The sequence below is a fragment of the Polypterus senegalus genome, chromosome 10 (genome assembly GCF_016835505.1).
Source record: "Polypterus senegalus isolate Bchr_013 chromosome 10, ASM1683550v1, whole genome shotgun sequence".
In the NCBI taxonomy this organism is placed as follows: Eukaryota; Metazoa; Chordata; class Cladistia; order Polypteriformes; family Polypteridae; genus Polypterus; species Polypterus senegalus.
In genome coordinates this window covers 164,878,575-164,894,971 of record NC_053163.1, presented here as the reverse complement: position 1 = coordinate 164,894,971, position 16,397 = coordinate 164,878,575, and the positions used below count along the sequence as shown (strand labels likewise).

At 46.2% G+C, this 16,397-nt stretch overlaps 1 protein-coding gene across 1 annotated transcript in view; it reads left to right on the top strand.

Annotated features, from left to right (window-relative positions):
* Window positions 1-16,397, top strand: part of faf1 (Fas (TNFRSF6) associated factor 1) — a 218,093-nt gene that overhangs the window by 58,163 nt on the left and 143,533 nt on the right. The window contains exon 7 of the mRNA XM_039767268.1: window positions 11,298-11,403. Coding sequence (XP_039623202.1) covers window positions 11,298-11,403 — 106 coding nt within the window. The remainder of the gene's footprint in view (window positions 1-11,297; window positions 11,404-16,397) is intronic.

Sequence of the window (16,397 nt, the reverse complement as noted above, 5' to 3'; positions counted from 1 at the left end):
CGCTGGACTTGGGTTATCTTAGGTGTCTGTGGGTTTGCTTATTCGAGATATACAAATTTTTATGTGGATTTAGCTAAGCTTATAAGTGTCTGTCAAAAAAGAAAAGTATTCACCCCCTTGGAAGTTTTCACATGATTTGCTATACAACACTGAATCACAGTGGATTTAATTTGGCCTTTTTTAATACTGACCGACAGAAAAAGACACTCTTTCGGGGCGAATGGCGACTTTTGTTGAAATTCAGGGGTAGAGGACAGTAATCGGTGGTAAACTGTGACAGAACTCACCACTATGTTTTAGTTCAACTCCCTTTGTTAGAAGGAGAGTTAGCTTTGTCGATTTCACTTCGATTCCCTGCGTGTGCATGAGTAGCGACGAGCAGACAACCTCTAAGATGGCATCGACATCTGGCGAGAGATCGAAGCGAATGTGTAAAGCAAAACTCTGTGGATGATGTTTTGTGAATTATTGCTGAATCAGACTCTAACTTCCATCCATTCATCCATCCTCTTCCGTTTATCCGAGATCGGGTCGCGTGGGCAGCAGCTTGAGCAGAGAGGCCCAGACTTCCCTTTTCCCGGCCACTTCTTCTAGCTCTTCTGGGGGAATCCTGAGGTGTTCCCAGGCCAGTTAGGAGACATGGTCCCTCCAGCATGTCCTGGGTCTTCCCCAGGGCCTCCTCCCGGTTAGACGTGCCCAGAACACACCTCACCAGGGAGGAGTCCTGGGGCATCCTGATCAGATACCAGAGCCACCTCATCTGACTCATCTCGATGCGGAGGAGCAGCGGCTCTACTCTGAGCTTCTCACCAGATCTTTAAGGGAAAGCCCAGACACCCTGCGGAGGAAACTCATTTCGGCCGCTTGTATTCGCGATCTCGTTCTTTCGGTCACTACCCACAGCTCATGACCGTAGGTGAGGGTAGGAACGTAGATCGACTGGTAAATTGAGAGCTTTGCCTTACGGCTCAGCTCTTTTTTCACCACGACAGACCGATGCAGAGTCCACATCACTGCAGATGTCACACCGATCTGCCTGTCGATCTCGCGCTCCATTCTTCCCTCACTCGTGAACAAGACCCCGAGATACTTGAACTCCTTCACTTGGAGCAGGATCTTGAGAGGGCACTCCACCCTTTTCCGGCTGAGGACCATGGTCTCGGATTTGGAGGTGCTGATTCTCATCCCAGCCGCTTCACACTCAGCTGCGAACCGATCCAGAAAGAGCTGAAGATCACGGCCTGATGAAGCAAACAGGACAACATCATCTGCAAAAAGCAGTGACCCAATCCTGAGTCCACCAAACCAGACCCCCTCAACACCCTGGCTGCGCCTAGAAATTCTGTCCATAAAAGTTATGAACAGAATTGGTGACAAAGGGCAGTTCTAACTTGTCCAATACAATGCAATATAATACCATTTGTTATTGTTAAAGCCCAAAAAGTGCCGCAGTGGGCTTTAACAGGCTCTGCCTTTTGACAGCTCCCCAAGCCTTGACACTTTAAGAAGACAAGGAAAAACTCCCAAAAAAAAAACCTTGGTAGGAAAAAAAATGGAAGAAACCTCAGGAAAGGCAGCTCAAAGAGAGACCCCTTTGCATGTAGTGGGTGTCAAAAAAGGGGGTAAATACAACATTATACGCAAAACAGCGCACAATTAATCCTCAATACAATACAATCATGCAAAAGAAATATTAAAAGGACAGAGCAGAATTCAACAGTAGATGATATCCCATAATACGATTTGGATTTGTTCAGAGTCATGGAGACCTCGGCCATCAAGCAGCCTCCCCCTATTGGCCATTCCACAGCAGAGTCAGAGCTGGGCCAGACAATCCGATGAAAGGACCCCTATACCCGATGATTCCTGCCATCCTCTGTCAGAGATGACTTTACCTTAGGTAGGCAAAACAACTTGGCAGGTGGGCAGTGGCACCAAGTGTCACATTTGAGTACCGAGATTAGAAACAGAACAGGTTTGGATTAGTAACAAATTCTAACTCTCATTTTACTTATGTTTTAGTGCTAATGACTAACAACAGAGGTGCAGTCTGTACAGTTAATCAGCAGCTCTAGTCAGGGTGTAGTAAACTGAAGTAGTGAGTCTTCAGCTGGGATCTCAAGTGATCTTGAGTTGGAGATCAAAAACAAAAGTGACATACCGGGATCAGCCGATTGGTCCCCAGCTGATCGTGGTGCTGAAAACATCCGTGTGGCTGATGTGCCTACAGGACGACCACTTGTGATGTCCAGTGGTACAAACCAGATTGTGTCGCACTGCCACACGAAGACAGCCAGGCAGCCAGTGTCCATTTAGCTGCTCCAGTGAAGCCACTGCTGCCAGGGACGCCAACAGCACCTACAGCATGCGGCAACAGACGTTTTATGTTAATTTATATGTGAAACCATTGCGTTGTGTGCTTTTTGGAAGAAATAATTAGCTCTCGAAGAGGCCGGAATTCATTACAAATATAAATCACAAAAGTAACTAATCACCCCTGAACCGCTCCTAAATCATCACTGGTGCAGCTCGTTCAGTGGATATCAGCTGTCTGGGCCTTCAATTGACTGTTTGGTCTTTAAATAGCGGGGTGGAAGTGGGGGCTACTCTGGAATGGCCAGAAGCAACTTTGTCTGGTCTACGGCTGAAAGAGTGGAGGGTGTCAGCGGCTGGTGTCGGTTTACTTACCTTATTTGAGCCCTGTAGACGCTCGCAATGTGCACACTCTGCCTATTCCTACACAAATCCGTCTGTTTATGTCATAATTAAGTAATAAATAAGGTTTACGTTCTGCCATTAAGCTCCTGGAATGTATACCTAGAACTTGAACCACAGTGTCGCTGACTGGCACTCGGATATGCAGCCACTACAGAGCAGTGCTAAGATTGCACTTTCAGACTGTGAAACACCAACATCATGACAGTTTTCTCTGAATTGTTTACAATTAGATTCATTTTTTGATAAGAACAGATTTTTCTGGGGTTGGGGGGCAAATATTTTTCTCATGTTTTATGCAAATTAGTGTTTAATCAGTACTAAAATTTTGAAATCGGTATCAATATCAACTTTCAAACCTCAGTACTGGGACCAAAATGGTAACACAAAACTCCAGTTTCCCCTGGCCCCCAAAATCCTACTTCACCCTCCTTGGGACTTCCTTCTTTTTAGCCATGAAGTCCAGATCCCAGTAAGGTGTTTTGTTTCCCTGTGAAGTCCCAATTTGCACCAAAGTGATAAAGGGGGTAGTGGGTCCCCTATGAAGTTACAGTTGCGTCGAAGTGTGCAAGTTGTTTTGGCTTCACAGAAGTTGTGATTGTGTACAAAGCAGTAAGGTTCCCCATGAACTTCTAATCATGTCGAAGTGTGCAGTTACTGACATTATTTCAACAGTGAGTCTCTTGAGTGAGAGTGAGAGGAAAGCTGATGTTCACTTCTACACCTGAAAATCCGGAAATGCTGGTACCCATTTTAAAATTTGTGTTTTTCGGTACTTTTCCCATACTGGTATACCATGCAACCCTAATGCAAATAGCCAAGCGCTTCCTGACTTATCAGTCACTCGGTCCAAGTCAACAGCAAGTAGCGAGTAGTGAAACAGCACAGTGAGGAAAGCCCTGTCCGGCCCCTCACTCCTGACGTCATGCTTCCCCCTTCCCTTGGCCCGCAGCCTCTGTCTCAGATTAGCGCAAATATCTCGCTCCTGCAAGTGAACTATGATACATAGCGCAATGAGAGAAGTCGCAAAATCAACCGGAATGTTCAAGCAAATTATAGAAAAAAGCCCGATCTAAATCCGTTAAGTAGTTCTCTTGTAAAAAGCAGACAGACAGACATTTGATTTATATATATATATATATATATATAATATATATCTAGATAGATAGATAGATAGATTTGTGCAATAAATAACACGTAACACCGAAGTAGGGTCTGCAATCCAAAAGGAAAGACTCCACTTAATGTAGGTAGATAGAATTGTGCTCGGTGGTACACGTTAAGAGTTTGTGATATGCTACTGAATGTGAGGGCTTCAGAAAGAGCTTGGCTAACGTCACCAGGATGAGCTCTGCTCGCTGCGTCCAGAAATGGTCTCTGCGTGGCTGACAGAAGGGCGTTCTCCTGTTAGCTCATTCTGGAAGGAGACATCTTCTAAACCAGGTTTGCGACTGGCCATTGGCAGTCCACTGCAGTGCAAGTCTTTGTGGTGTGAGCCCGTGACAGTGCACTAGTGTGGTGTCAGTGCAGAGTGCAGTAGATTGTGGTCTGGGTGGAAGAGAAAGAGAGAGCTAAGCTGACATCACCAGGAAGTGCTCTGCTCTCATCCCCTCCTTGTGTCTTCAGATAAAGGAGTTATTCCTTTAGCTCACGCTGAGAAGGAGCACCATTAATATCCGGAGATCACAGATTCTCCACTGGCTGCCAGCAGTTACCACAGTGCAAGTCTTTTAACTTGAGATGCGTCATGGTGTGCACTTGATATTTACATTGTGGACAGGTGGAGTGTATGTGGTACGGTGACACAGTGGTAGCGCTGCTGCCTCACAGTAAGGAGACCTGGTTTCGCTTCCTGGGCCTGTGTCTCCTGGTCCCCGTGTCTGTGTGGGTTTCCACCCACTGTCCAAAGACATGCAGGTTAGGTGCATTTAAGATCCTAAATTGTCCCTAGTGTGTGCTTGGTGTGTGGGTGTGTGTGTGCCCTGCGGTGGACTGGCACCCTGCCCAGGGATTGTTCCTGCCTTGTGCCCTGTGTTGGCTGGGATTGGCTCCAGCAGATCCCCGTGACCCTGTGTTAGGATACAGCGGGTTGGACAATGACTGACTGACTGACAGGTGAAGTGTAGTGGCAATGTCACTCAGTAAAGCTGTGCACTGAGAGCTCCGCTGATGTCGCCAGGTAGCGCTTCCCTCACCAGTCTTCAGAAAGCGTCTTCACGCTTGACTAAGGGGGTTTCTCATTTTAGCTCACAATGCCTGGAGACCACTCCTCAGTCAGACGTTGCATGTTTGTGACTGACCACCATTCAGTTCACCACACTGCAGATGCTTTGTGGTGTTGAGTCAATTGCAACTCATTTGGCGACGAGGATGGGATGGGATTTAGGGCATTCTGTTTTGGTCTACGTAATAAATTCTAAAAGGGACAACAGGGTCGCCTGGGGACCCTATTATGACAAAGCAGCAGTGCTGCATTACTGTTGCCGTCCTCATAATCCTTCCCAAATACCAATTTCAAGACATTTTTAAAGACTTAAAATGGTGCGGGTGGATGTTCCCTTCCCGGTCCAGCCTTCCCAGATTATTATCAAGGGTAAGGGGTTTGTTTTCCTTAAATAAGCGTAGGTCTGAACACCGGACTCGTATAGCACGTTAATAATGGAGTGGCTCAGACATTTGTCGCTATTTTATTATTCCTATTCTGTTCCCCAAATCCAGCTATGGGGGGATATTCTGGTGAAATAACACCAGAAGGAAGGTGGCCACTTATTCTGAGATTTGCCCCAACACGTCAGAGTCGTTTTTAAGACTGGCGCGCTCCAGTCTGTGTATTTGCCCCTTTCTGAAATGGTTGATGGAACTTGTTGTCCTTCTAAAGCAGACGCACTGATCCCAGACTTTCTGTTTCAGCTCTCCCATTTCTTCCCTCTTCTCAATTTTAGGACCAGCTGAGGTTTGTAGTCTGCTAAATATGACGCAAGTTACGGCCTCGTCTGTCCCCGCCTACGGTGGGATGAAATTGCTGGAGGATTGAAGACACAGAAAGTTTTCATGAGGGCAGCCAAATGGTGAAAAGCATTTCTGATGACACATGCAAAAAAGCTTTAAAGGACGACCTTTACAAATATCTTCCAGCAAACCGGACGCCTTGCCTGTGTGCTTCACCACCCCCCCGCACGTCACTTAGCTGCTCGCGGTTCAATCTGCCGCATTAGCTACAACAAACATTACATTTACATATTGATTTCGTATTTTTATTTAATGTAAATACGCTGTCATTACAGTAAATTTGGGCTTCTGTTAACATAAGCTCGTCTAAATCTCCCAGCTTAAGGATGTGATTGTGCGGTACATATTAATTCCTTCGCGCTCCTCCTTCCTGTCGTTTGCCGCCATTGCAGAGCCTCCTCAGACCCATTTGACAAAACAGTTGTTTGTTTAAAGCCGGCTTATCCTGGACTGCTGATGGGCCCGTGTCCCGCAGGAGCCTACCCCACTAGGGGAGGCTTCCTCCCACTTAGGCAACTGTGACTTCCATGGACAAATTGTCACCCAGCACTCCCAGTCGTGTGACCCTCTCCACACCTCCCGCTCTTCCTTTTCCCTCATTTCGATTCTACGAGGAAACGACAAAAGCCTACGATCAGAGTGGCACACATGAAGATCTTTAGCTTCATTTTCAGATGGTACCACCTAAAACCTTTGTGCTCAGACTAAAAGAAGTGGGAATCTAGGGCACAGTCTTGTAGGTGGGTATAAAATTGGCTCAAACGCAGGAAGGAAAGGGTTATGGAGAGGGAAACGTTTTCAGAATTGGGTGATATCGAAAGGGGTGACCATCAGGGGTTGGTTCTGGGGCTGCTGCTATTTTAAATACACATTAACGATCTGGACAAGAATATATAGACAAAGCTGGTTAAATTTACAGATTTGTGCCATTTCGAGTCAACTTGCTCACTTCCTGTCTGCTTGTTTACTTCCTGTTCTTGAAGGCAAGACTCGGTGTGACTCCTACACCCGTTTTCCTCCTCACATGTCTCTCACACTCACACTTCCTTTTTTGATTGTATCACCAAAGAGAAACGGCCAATCATACCAAAGGTAAACTGGCCAATAATATTATACCAAAGACAAATTGGCCAATGAGATCGCTCACAGGGATTGGACACACCCACAGATCATACTGTTTTATTATCACACAACATGAAATACACAATACAGCTGAAACTGTCACTTACGCTTGTCAAAGTGGAGAGGGCGGGCTCTAGTGAGTTCTGTTTTTTGATTGGTGAATCATCCTGCAGTGTGGACATTGGCGCGTTGCTTGACTTGGGAATCCTGTGGCTCGTGCCCATGCTGAATTGTGTTTTTGACTCTGTGTGTTGGATGCGAGTGCAAGTCAAGGAAAACGTTACCCAGAATTCCTGATGCAAGTGAACTACTTTAACTCCAAATGCTTTGGTAGGACCTTACATCGGAAGTGCCAGCTTTAAGTTGGGCACTTGATGACCGAAGGTGCACTACTGATTATTCGCGACTCAGTAGAACCCGACCTCCTAACCTTGATGGGTTGAAGTGACAGCTTTAATTTTAAAGGGGTTTTTCATGTTGCGTGGGGTGAAATGAATACAAAAAACGTATAATATGTGACATTTAATTAATTAAACTCCCATTTCATATTATAGTTTAATTATCGTCCTGTTTCACATTGCCTTTATTAATTAATTGATTACTTAATGAATTTGTTTGTTTAATTTTTACCTGAGATATTCCTCCATAGCAAAGAAACATAGACACGTGGAATAAATGAGCAAGTAGTGCAGTGGAGAGCAGCACCTTAGAGACCCTCAAAATCCGACTTGATGTTAATTTTTACAGTCTAGATGACTAGGATGGAAGAGCTTGTTGGGCTGAATGGCCTGTTCTGTTTTTTTTTTTTTTGTCCCTGTCCCTTCATGTAATGTCTGCCACTCTTGCCTCTTCCACAATAGATCTGTGTTCATCCTCTCTTTGTGATTACGTTGTCCTCTGTGCTCGTGCCATCTTTGCTTAGCACTTCTCCCCCAATATAAGCCGCTCTTTGGCTTTCACAATGGTCCTTTGTTCCTTCATACCAGGCTTGTAGTCACATTTCTGAACCCACATTGGTGTCTTTCTCTCTCTTCCTGATGTACACAGCTCCATTATCCACTTCTCCTCTCTTCACTGACTTCATACCTCTCTCCATGTCCCCTGATTACCTGTTGACCTATATGCTTGTCACACTTGTCACCTTATCCTGGCTGTCCCCTCTTTCTAATCCATGCCTATCAAACTGCCTTGTCAGCCTCCATGACATCCTTAACACTTTTGTTTTTCTCTCCTCCTAGCTATTTGCAAGTCCGTATTAACCCATTCCTCTATTCTCCCTTTGTCTCCCATTGTGTACCATTTCTGTACTGTGTATGTGTGTATATAGTGTGGCCTTTAGAGGGCAGCACAGAGTCCCAGAATTATCAAGGACAGTCCTAGGTTCAAACAACAGTCTTTAACCTTGACAGGCTTCTTTTTCTTAGTCCTGTACAGTACAGCACCATCTAGGACAACACAATATGAAGTGGCCTTCCTCCTTCTACTCTTCCTAAGCAGGCCTTGTCCACCTCCAACTCCCTGAGTGAGGCTGGCTGGCCCCTTTTAGGTCAGACATGGCAGGACTTCCAGCAGCCGAGCACATCACTGCATTCTGGGAAGTGCTCCTGGATCAGGTAGATCACCCATCAACTAGGGGAGGTCTTTCCCTGGCTATGCCCTCTCGGGGCCAACGAGGCTTTCCTCCAAGACTAAAGCTCCCATGAACCTCTGTGTGAGTCCACACCTGGGGGCATACCAGCGAACTTTATGTCCCCACAGTGCATTTTCCCTATTGCCCTTCCATTATTGTAGGGAGCAGCACTCACCCTGTTCGGGACGCCCATCCATCTTGTAGCTCCTTCCAGCAGGGTGTCCTTCTGGCAGACAAGGTACAACCTTCCATCCCGGTCAGTCCACCAGAGTACATTACTAATATGGATTGTACTTGGCATGTTTGCCACCCTGATCACCAGAGCAAGACTCTTTAATGTCAAAGTGACTGAGTGGTCTTAATTAACGACAAATATAAAATACAAAGTGACTGATCTCCTAAGTGTTCAGCCCCCTCAAGTCCGTATGGAGCAGACGGCAGCCATGACAGCCTTGGGTCTTTGTGCTCAGCTGTCTCTCTCCGTCACCTCCACACCTCTCGACTCGTATTCTACTTGTTTTCCCGTCCCCCTTCCTATCCATCTTGTTATCCCCTTTTGGGTCTCCTGCCTCCATTCTGTTCTGTCTGTCCTTATTCAGTATCTGACTGTTATGATCTAGCTGTGTTTATTATCAATTTTTGTTTTCTGCATGTTTTCCTAAACTCTTATTTATATCCCGATATTATATTTTTGGGTTGTAGAATCAATCTTATTTTTTCTGGGCGTTGGCATTTAGAGGAGCATTTGCCTCACAGCACTACTTTGCGATGTCACCTGGGAGTGTGTGGCACTCACATCATCATCATCATCATCATGATGGGACTGAAGGTGTGCTGTGCACTTTTAGTGTGCGGTGGTTGTTCGGGTTTAGGACTTGAGTTGCGGTGTCACACTTCAGGCCTCTGGCAAAAGCACTTTCATTATTGATTAGCGTTTTCGGTGGCCATCCCTTTAAATTTTGCCTGTCCTGATGCTTAGCCTGACGTTCACAGGCTTTTGCACGCCTTCCCTGGACTCCAAGTCCTACTTCTCCTCATGTTTCCCTTTTCCTTGTGTTTTAGTGGCGTACCTCGACCGCTGCTAAATCCTCTCCAGACATGCGTGACGCCAATCTCCAGGACTTTCTCCAACAACAACAACATTTATTTCTATAGTACACTTTCATACAAATAATGTTGAGCTCAAAGTGTTTTACATGATGAGAAAAAAGACAAAAAAAATAAGCGAAACACTAACTAACATAGAATAAAAGTAAGGTCCGATGGCCATGGAGGACAGAAAAAACAAAAAAACTCCAGATGGCTGGAGAAAAAAAATAAAATCTGCAGGGGTTTCCAGGCCACGAGACCACCCAGTCCCCTCTCGGCATTCTACCTGACATCAATGACCTCAATCAGTCCTTCTGGTATTCAGGGTTCTCATGGAAGGACTTGATGATGACGGTCATGTGGACTTCTGGCCTTTAATACATCAATGTAGGGACATCACGGTGCTTTGATCAGGTGGTGGTGCACCAAGTTTATTTCTAATAACCTCATCATTGCCAATCACTAAAATTTTGTTTTTTTCTTTATTTAGTTTGAGAAAATTACTACTCCTCCATTCAGAAACACAAGTTAGACATTGTGTCAGTGAATCAAGAGAGTCGGGGTCATCAGGGGCTATGGATAAGTACAGTTGTGTGTCATCAGTATAGGTATGGTAGCTCACGTTATGCCCTGAGATAACCTGACCTAATGGAAGCATGTAAATCGAAAAGAGCAGCGGACCCAGGAGAGAGCCTTGTGGAACACCATATAGAATTTCATGGGTCTTTGAAGTATAATTAGCACAACTTACAAAGCATTTTCTACCTGCCAGGTAGGATTCAAACCAATTTAAGACCCTGCTAGAGAGGCCCACCCATTGATTTCTAAGAATATCGTGATCAATGGTATCGAATGCGGCACTCAGATCTAAGAGGATGAGAACAGATAAACGGCCTCTGCCTGCATTGACCTGCAAGTCATTTACTACTTTAACGAGTGCAGTTTCTGTGCTGCGATTTGTTCTGAAACCCGACTGAAACGTATCGAGAATAGCAGGTTTATTGAGGTGGTCATTTAGCTACATAATGACTGCCTTCTCTAGAATTTTGCTTAAGGAAGGCAGGTTAGAAATGGGTCTAAAATTTTCAAAAGCAGAGGAGTCGAGATTATTTTTCTTGAGCAGGGGTTTAACTACAGCACTCTTAAGACAGTCTGGGAAGACCCCCCGTATCTAATGACGAGTCGACTATGTCAAATATACTATCAATTAGTATGTCCGATACGTCCTTGAAAAAACTTGTCCAGACCCATTTCCTTTCCTCCTCTTCCTCCACTTGCGTGCCTCTCCCTGCCCTGACAACTTTCATTCTTGTTGTGCTTGTGCGTCCCCACGACTTCCAGTCGTCCTCTAGTGTCACAATCTGACGCCCTCCCCGCGTTCTGCACGTCTTGCCCAACCATAACCTGTCTGTCGGCCTGCCTCTCCTCATGTCCGCATGCCGTTATTTCTTTATTTTAATTTATTCTCAAACACCCCTTGGCTGGCACGTTGCACGTTGCCAGGAGATTGTAAATTTGCAGCACGCTCACCTGGTCACTCCTGGCTGAGCTCCCCTGACAGCGTGCTACAGTAAGGCTTCTTTGTCCAGGCTTGCCTGGGTACAGTTCGCTGGGTGGTCCTGGGGGAGATAACCTATCTACTCTGCTATCTGAAGAACAAGCTGGAACATGCCTGCCTGACTCTTGTGTTTTTATTTCTCTCCCTCCCCTCTCTCCTTCTCTCCACTCACAGCGCTTTACAAGAGTCATTAAGTCAAAACTTCTTGCTAGTCATTAGCCATCGTGAAGCCCAGCGGGATTACAGCCTGAACTTTCCGGGAAGCAAAACCATTCAAGAGGTAAGTAAAGGGGTAAAGGTTACAAGTCATAAAGCTCTCTAGAAATGTTGGTACCCATGAATCACTGTGGTTTAAAATAAAAATAAAATTAAAAATGGGCATTTCAGTCCACCCACACAGGCGTCACTCCCTGTAACCCCCTTATCATAGTCTGGCGTCTGGTACAGCGAAACCCTCATCTGTAATCTGCATAGGAGAGGAGGGAGAAGTGTCTGGGCACCCGTTATGCCCTTGTCTGCCACAAGAGGGCAGGCAAGTGCAGCATGCTGCGGCCTGCGTGATGTGTTGCCCTGAGTTTTCCTTGCAGATGGCTTTTGTTGATTTGCCTGTTAGAGTGTGTGTGTGTGTGCGTGTGTGTGTGCGTGTGTGCTACCTGTTTCTTTTCAGAGAATTTTGCCACATCTGTGTCTGCCTATTGCCAGTTTATTTTTTTTTTTTAATTTCAATTTTTTGGCCTCAGTAGTTAAATTTTATCTCACAATGAAGTGGCCAGCATGAAGAGAATGCCAACCTTGCTGCATTTAATACCTTTTAAAGGATCGTCTGGGCGTCTCGCTTCAGTTTATTTCAAGATGGCATTTCCTACTCGTTTTATGGCTGTCTGTAAAGTCGGTGTAATGTGTGTGGTGCAGACATCCAGGGTAGCAGTAAGGATACACATTAGAGTGGCTTTGAGCTTCTGAGACTGTTTCTGGACATTGGTTGCTGTCGCCAGTCTGCTGTAAAACTGGTTTAGCTGGTTAGGAGACGGCAAGGGCCTGCTGTAGTGGGTGAGCCTGTCTGTCTGACAGATTTTGGTGGATATTTTGCCAGCTGATGCCTTGTTTTTGAATTACCACGGCTAAGGCCTCACAAGGGCAGGTTACATCCAAATGACCCCAGTGCTCCGAGCCCCTACCTGTTGCCCAGTGTGAAACAAGAGTGGCAGACATGTGCCAGCTACTGTTGCTCGCTGCCAGGGAATCCGTTTGGTGTCTTTTCAGCTGCAAAGATACCTTTCCTCTGCTCCCTTATTATCTTTCATGTACACACAGAATTGGATTCTAATGGTGAAGATACTGTTTGATCTGCCGACAAATTGGCATTTGGCAAAGAGGAGACTTCATTTCCCCATCTCAAATTAAACACGGGATTTAGGAGCTGATAAAATATTCATGGCGGCTCAACCCAAGGCATCTGTTTGCTCTCCCTTTATTACTGTTTCGCTCATTTCAGAAGGAGGGTGAGCGAGACGGACTAGCAGACAATGCAGGCCTGCACTTTGCCCGCTGCCCCCAAATGCAGGAGGACAGCGAATGAGCCGATCAATTATTCAAAGTTCTGTTTCTGTGACTGCCGAGGTGGGTGTTTGTGTTGGGGGTTAACCCTCTGTGTGCTGGAAGGCCACCCCACACGTGTTTCTCGATACGCCATGAAGCCGAACCTGAGGTTTGATGTCTAGTGCCGAGTGAATGGCGCGTCTTCCTTCTTTTACAAAACTGCGACTGCAGGAAGAGGACGTTTGTTGGGATGGATGTTCCTCACAGTTATGGGGAGGATTTGCCCCCAGGAAGTTGCTTTATATTTATTTAATTATTTCATTTTTTAAAAAACTTGCTGTACCCTTTTCTTCTAATTAAAAAGAGTGGCGTCCATAAGGAATCTTTGCTTAAGAAATAATGCGTGTTGTGTATGTGGAGAGACGCCCATGAAGACAACAGCATGAAGGTTTGTTTCATGTGGTGCCCTTCACCCTGATGGAGTTTCTCAAGATTGTTGGTAAAACATGAACCATCAGATCGGAGTATTTGAATGCTATGCCAGCCATCTTGTGAAATTCAAATTATTCAAAAAATACTCTGAATGACATATAGTTGTATTTCAAGGGTGACTGTCCTTAAAGTCAGATTTTGTGGGGACGTTTCCTTCAAAGTTCACTTCGTCACATGACTCAATTCTCCTGTCAGTCCAGGCCAGCCTGGTGATGGGTAAGCATGGGGGCAGATCCAAGCATATTTGACACTGGCACAGGACGCTGCCCCTTACAGTTATGACTACTGCTGTGGTGCTGCTCTGTGCAAATGCAATGGGGAGTGTGGAGCCAATCGGAAACGCACCCGCGCTAGCAGTCGGAGCAAAGCAATGAGGACTGGGAGAGCGCGAGGTCAGGAGTTTAGCAAGTTAACTGATGAGCGTAGTGGGAACGAGCAGCAGAAACCCACTTGGGGAGCTGGCTGAAGGAAGACCCTGAAACACACTGGCCTGTGTCATTTAAAAAACCAGCCGGACTTGACAGACTTAACTAGTGGGAACAAACTGGAATGAATTGCTGTGAACTGGTGTGGTGCAAGTAGAGGGATAAACTGGAGTAATCTGGTGTGAGCTGGAATGAACTGGTGACGGTAGTGAGTGCAGACTGGAATAAACTGGTGTGAACAGAAGTAAGCTGGAATGAACTGGTTACGGTAATGAGTACAGACTGGAATAAACTGGTGTGAGCAGAAGTAAGCTGGAATGAACTGGTGACGTTCCAGTGACGTACGAACTGGTGACATACTCCAGTGAGTACAGATTGGAATAAACTGGTGTGAGCTGGAATGAACTGGTGACGGTAGTGAGTGCAGACTGGAATAAACTGGTGTGGGCAAAAGTAACCTGGAATGAACTGGTGAAGGTAGTGAGTGCAGACTGGAATAAACTGGTGTGAACAAAAGTAAGCTGGAATGAAGTGGTGTGAATAATAATAATAACTTGAATAATATTAGTAGTAGTAATGCATTTTATTAATACAGTGCCTTTCCCATGCTGACGGCACTTAGTGTTGGGAACAAACTGCAATGAACCAGTGTAAGTAGTGAAAACTGGAATGACCTGGTGTGAGCAGAAGGGGTGAGCTGGGATGAACTGGTGTAAATTGAGGGTACAAACTGAAATGAACTGGAGAAGACGGTGAGGCCAAATCTTGTGTGATCAGGAAGAGGAAGCTGGAATGAACTGGTGAAGGTAGTGAGAACAGACTGGAGTGAACCGGTCTGAGTAGTTGGAACCAAACGGTGAGACCTGAAGAGAACTTGGAGCAAATCGACATGAGTATAGGACACAAAGTGGTGAGCGCAGCCGAGAATAAGCCATGGAATAAACCAGGAATGGTCTGTGCTTCTGTGTTGGGAGTTGCACTGGTTGTTCAGCCAAAGCCAATGTCAGCCACGGGCTGCGGTCGTGGGATATCACCGGTGGGTCACGAGTCCCTGTTCTTTATGATTGTAGTGAGTTGTGAACTGGGTCGTGGTGGGTTGCCTAAGTGATTGTCTTTGCTGCACAATACGTTCCTGGTCCCAGCTCTGCCATGCTCTGTTCACCAAGGTGGGCACCCTACTCTGACGGTCATCTTCAATTCGCCAAAGGGGGCCCCCAAAAGGTGATTTGATAACCGTGTTCAGTTCACTAAGGAGGACCTTCACTATGACACCCACACTGCTTCGACACCCCCACCTGATCCTCAAATGGGTCACAAAGAAACCTGAGCAGAAGAAGTGGCGGGGTGCATCTACAGTAGAAGAAGCTGTGTGGTTAGTAGGGGCGACAAAGTGCTGGGACTTAAAGGAATCGGATGTGTGGAAGGAGAAGGAGTGAGCTGAAGTGGCGAGTAGTGGGGGTGCGCTGATATCTGTAGGTGGGGGGGTAACAACAACATTTATTTCTATAGCGCGTTTTCACACAAATGGTGTAACTTAAAGTGCTTTACAGGATATAGAAAGAAAAAAATATAAAAATGAAATTAGGCGATACTAATTAACATAGAATAAAGTAAGGGAGTACTGGAATAAAAAAACGTTTATAAAAGTCAAGGCAACAGATACAGTAGTTGTGTGCTGGCCTGGACTATCCAAAGAAAACCAGGAATTGGCCGTAAACGTTTATGTAGCCAGGAGACTGAAGTTGGGCCACACTGGCCAGAGTAGGAGAACAAACTGGCGAATTGGGGTGGTAGGAGTGAACTTAAAAGCTTGGATGTAAGCACTGGGAACAAACCAGCAAGTCGATGCAAAAAGTGGGAGCAAACTGTGGTTGCATTAAGGGGTCCTAAAGAATCGGGCAAAAAGAAACTGCTGAATTGGCATAAGTAGGGGGGAATAAATGGGAATGGCAGCGGCAAGAAGTTTGCACAGTCTTGGGTGGGCGCCTAATTGTTGCGAGTAGCAGGAGCAAAAACGGCAGGCAGCGCCAGTAAGGGCCGGGTGAACTGGGACATAAATGGACGTGGCGCGTCATCAGACGAGGGTTCAGGTTGGGGGGCGTTTTGTTGTAAAATGAGAAAACTTGGGAGGCAGAATGCGCCTCTGCCTTGTCCTCCTCCCTCGCAGGCGCATGCGTGTCGGATCGGCAGGCAGAGCGGCGAGTCGGGCTGCGCCGCTGACCATTACTGTAATAATCCCACTTGACAGTTTGTAATAGTGCTAATTGAAGAGATTAATTCACACTCTCCCCATTCTATTCAGAGCCCGGCACAGCGGCCTGTTTTCTCTACTGGAGCAGATGGCTCTGATGAGCACCTACTGTGCTCTTTAAGTGCTTTGCAGGGATTACAAAAACTGGGAGGGGCGCAGTCGCCCCGGGGCTTAAGGGGACGGCAGAAGAAAAGAAGCGGGCGCCAGGGGGTGGTCCCCAGCACAGAGCGTGAATTCAATCAGGTCCGGCTGCACTCGGCGCCCCCGCGGTTTGTTCTCTAGTCTTTATGGCGCCAGTCGAACTCTGGACCGGGGCAAGGGGTTGGCAAGGGGTGGTGTGGAGGGGGGGGGTTTGTGTTGGGAAGCCTGGCAGGGTATTGGTGGGGGTCCTTTATTGAAAAGAAGAAAAGGGTAAAAAAAAAAAAAAAAAAAGTTGTTTTAATCAACATGTATCAATCTGGGTATAACTCTTTGTCTGCAAAAGAGTGAGAGAAGTGCAATCTGCGAAACAAAAGAGCCTCTGGCTACAATGTTAAGGCCATAGAAATGGCTGATGTGTTTAACAAA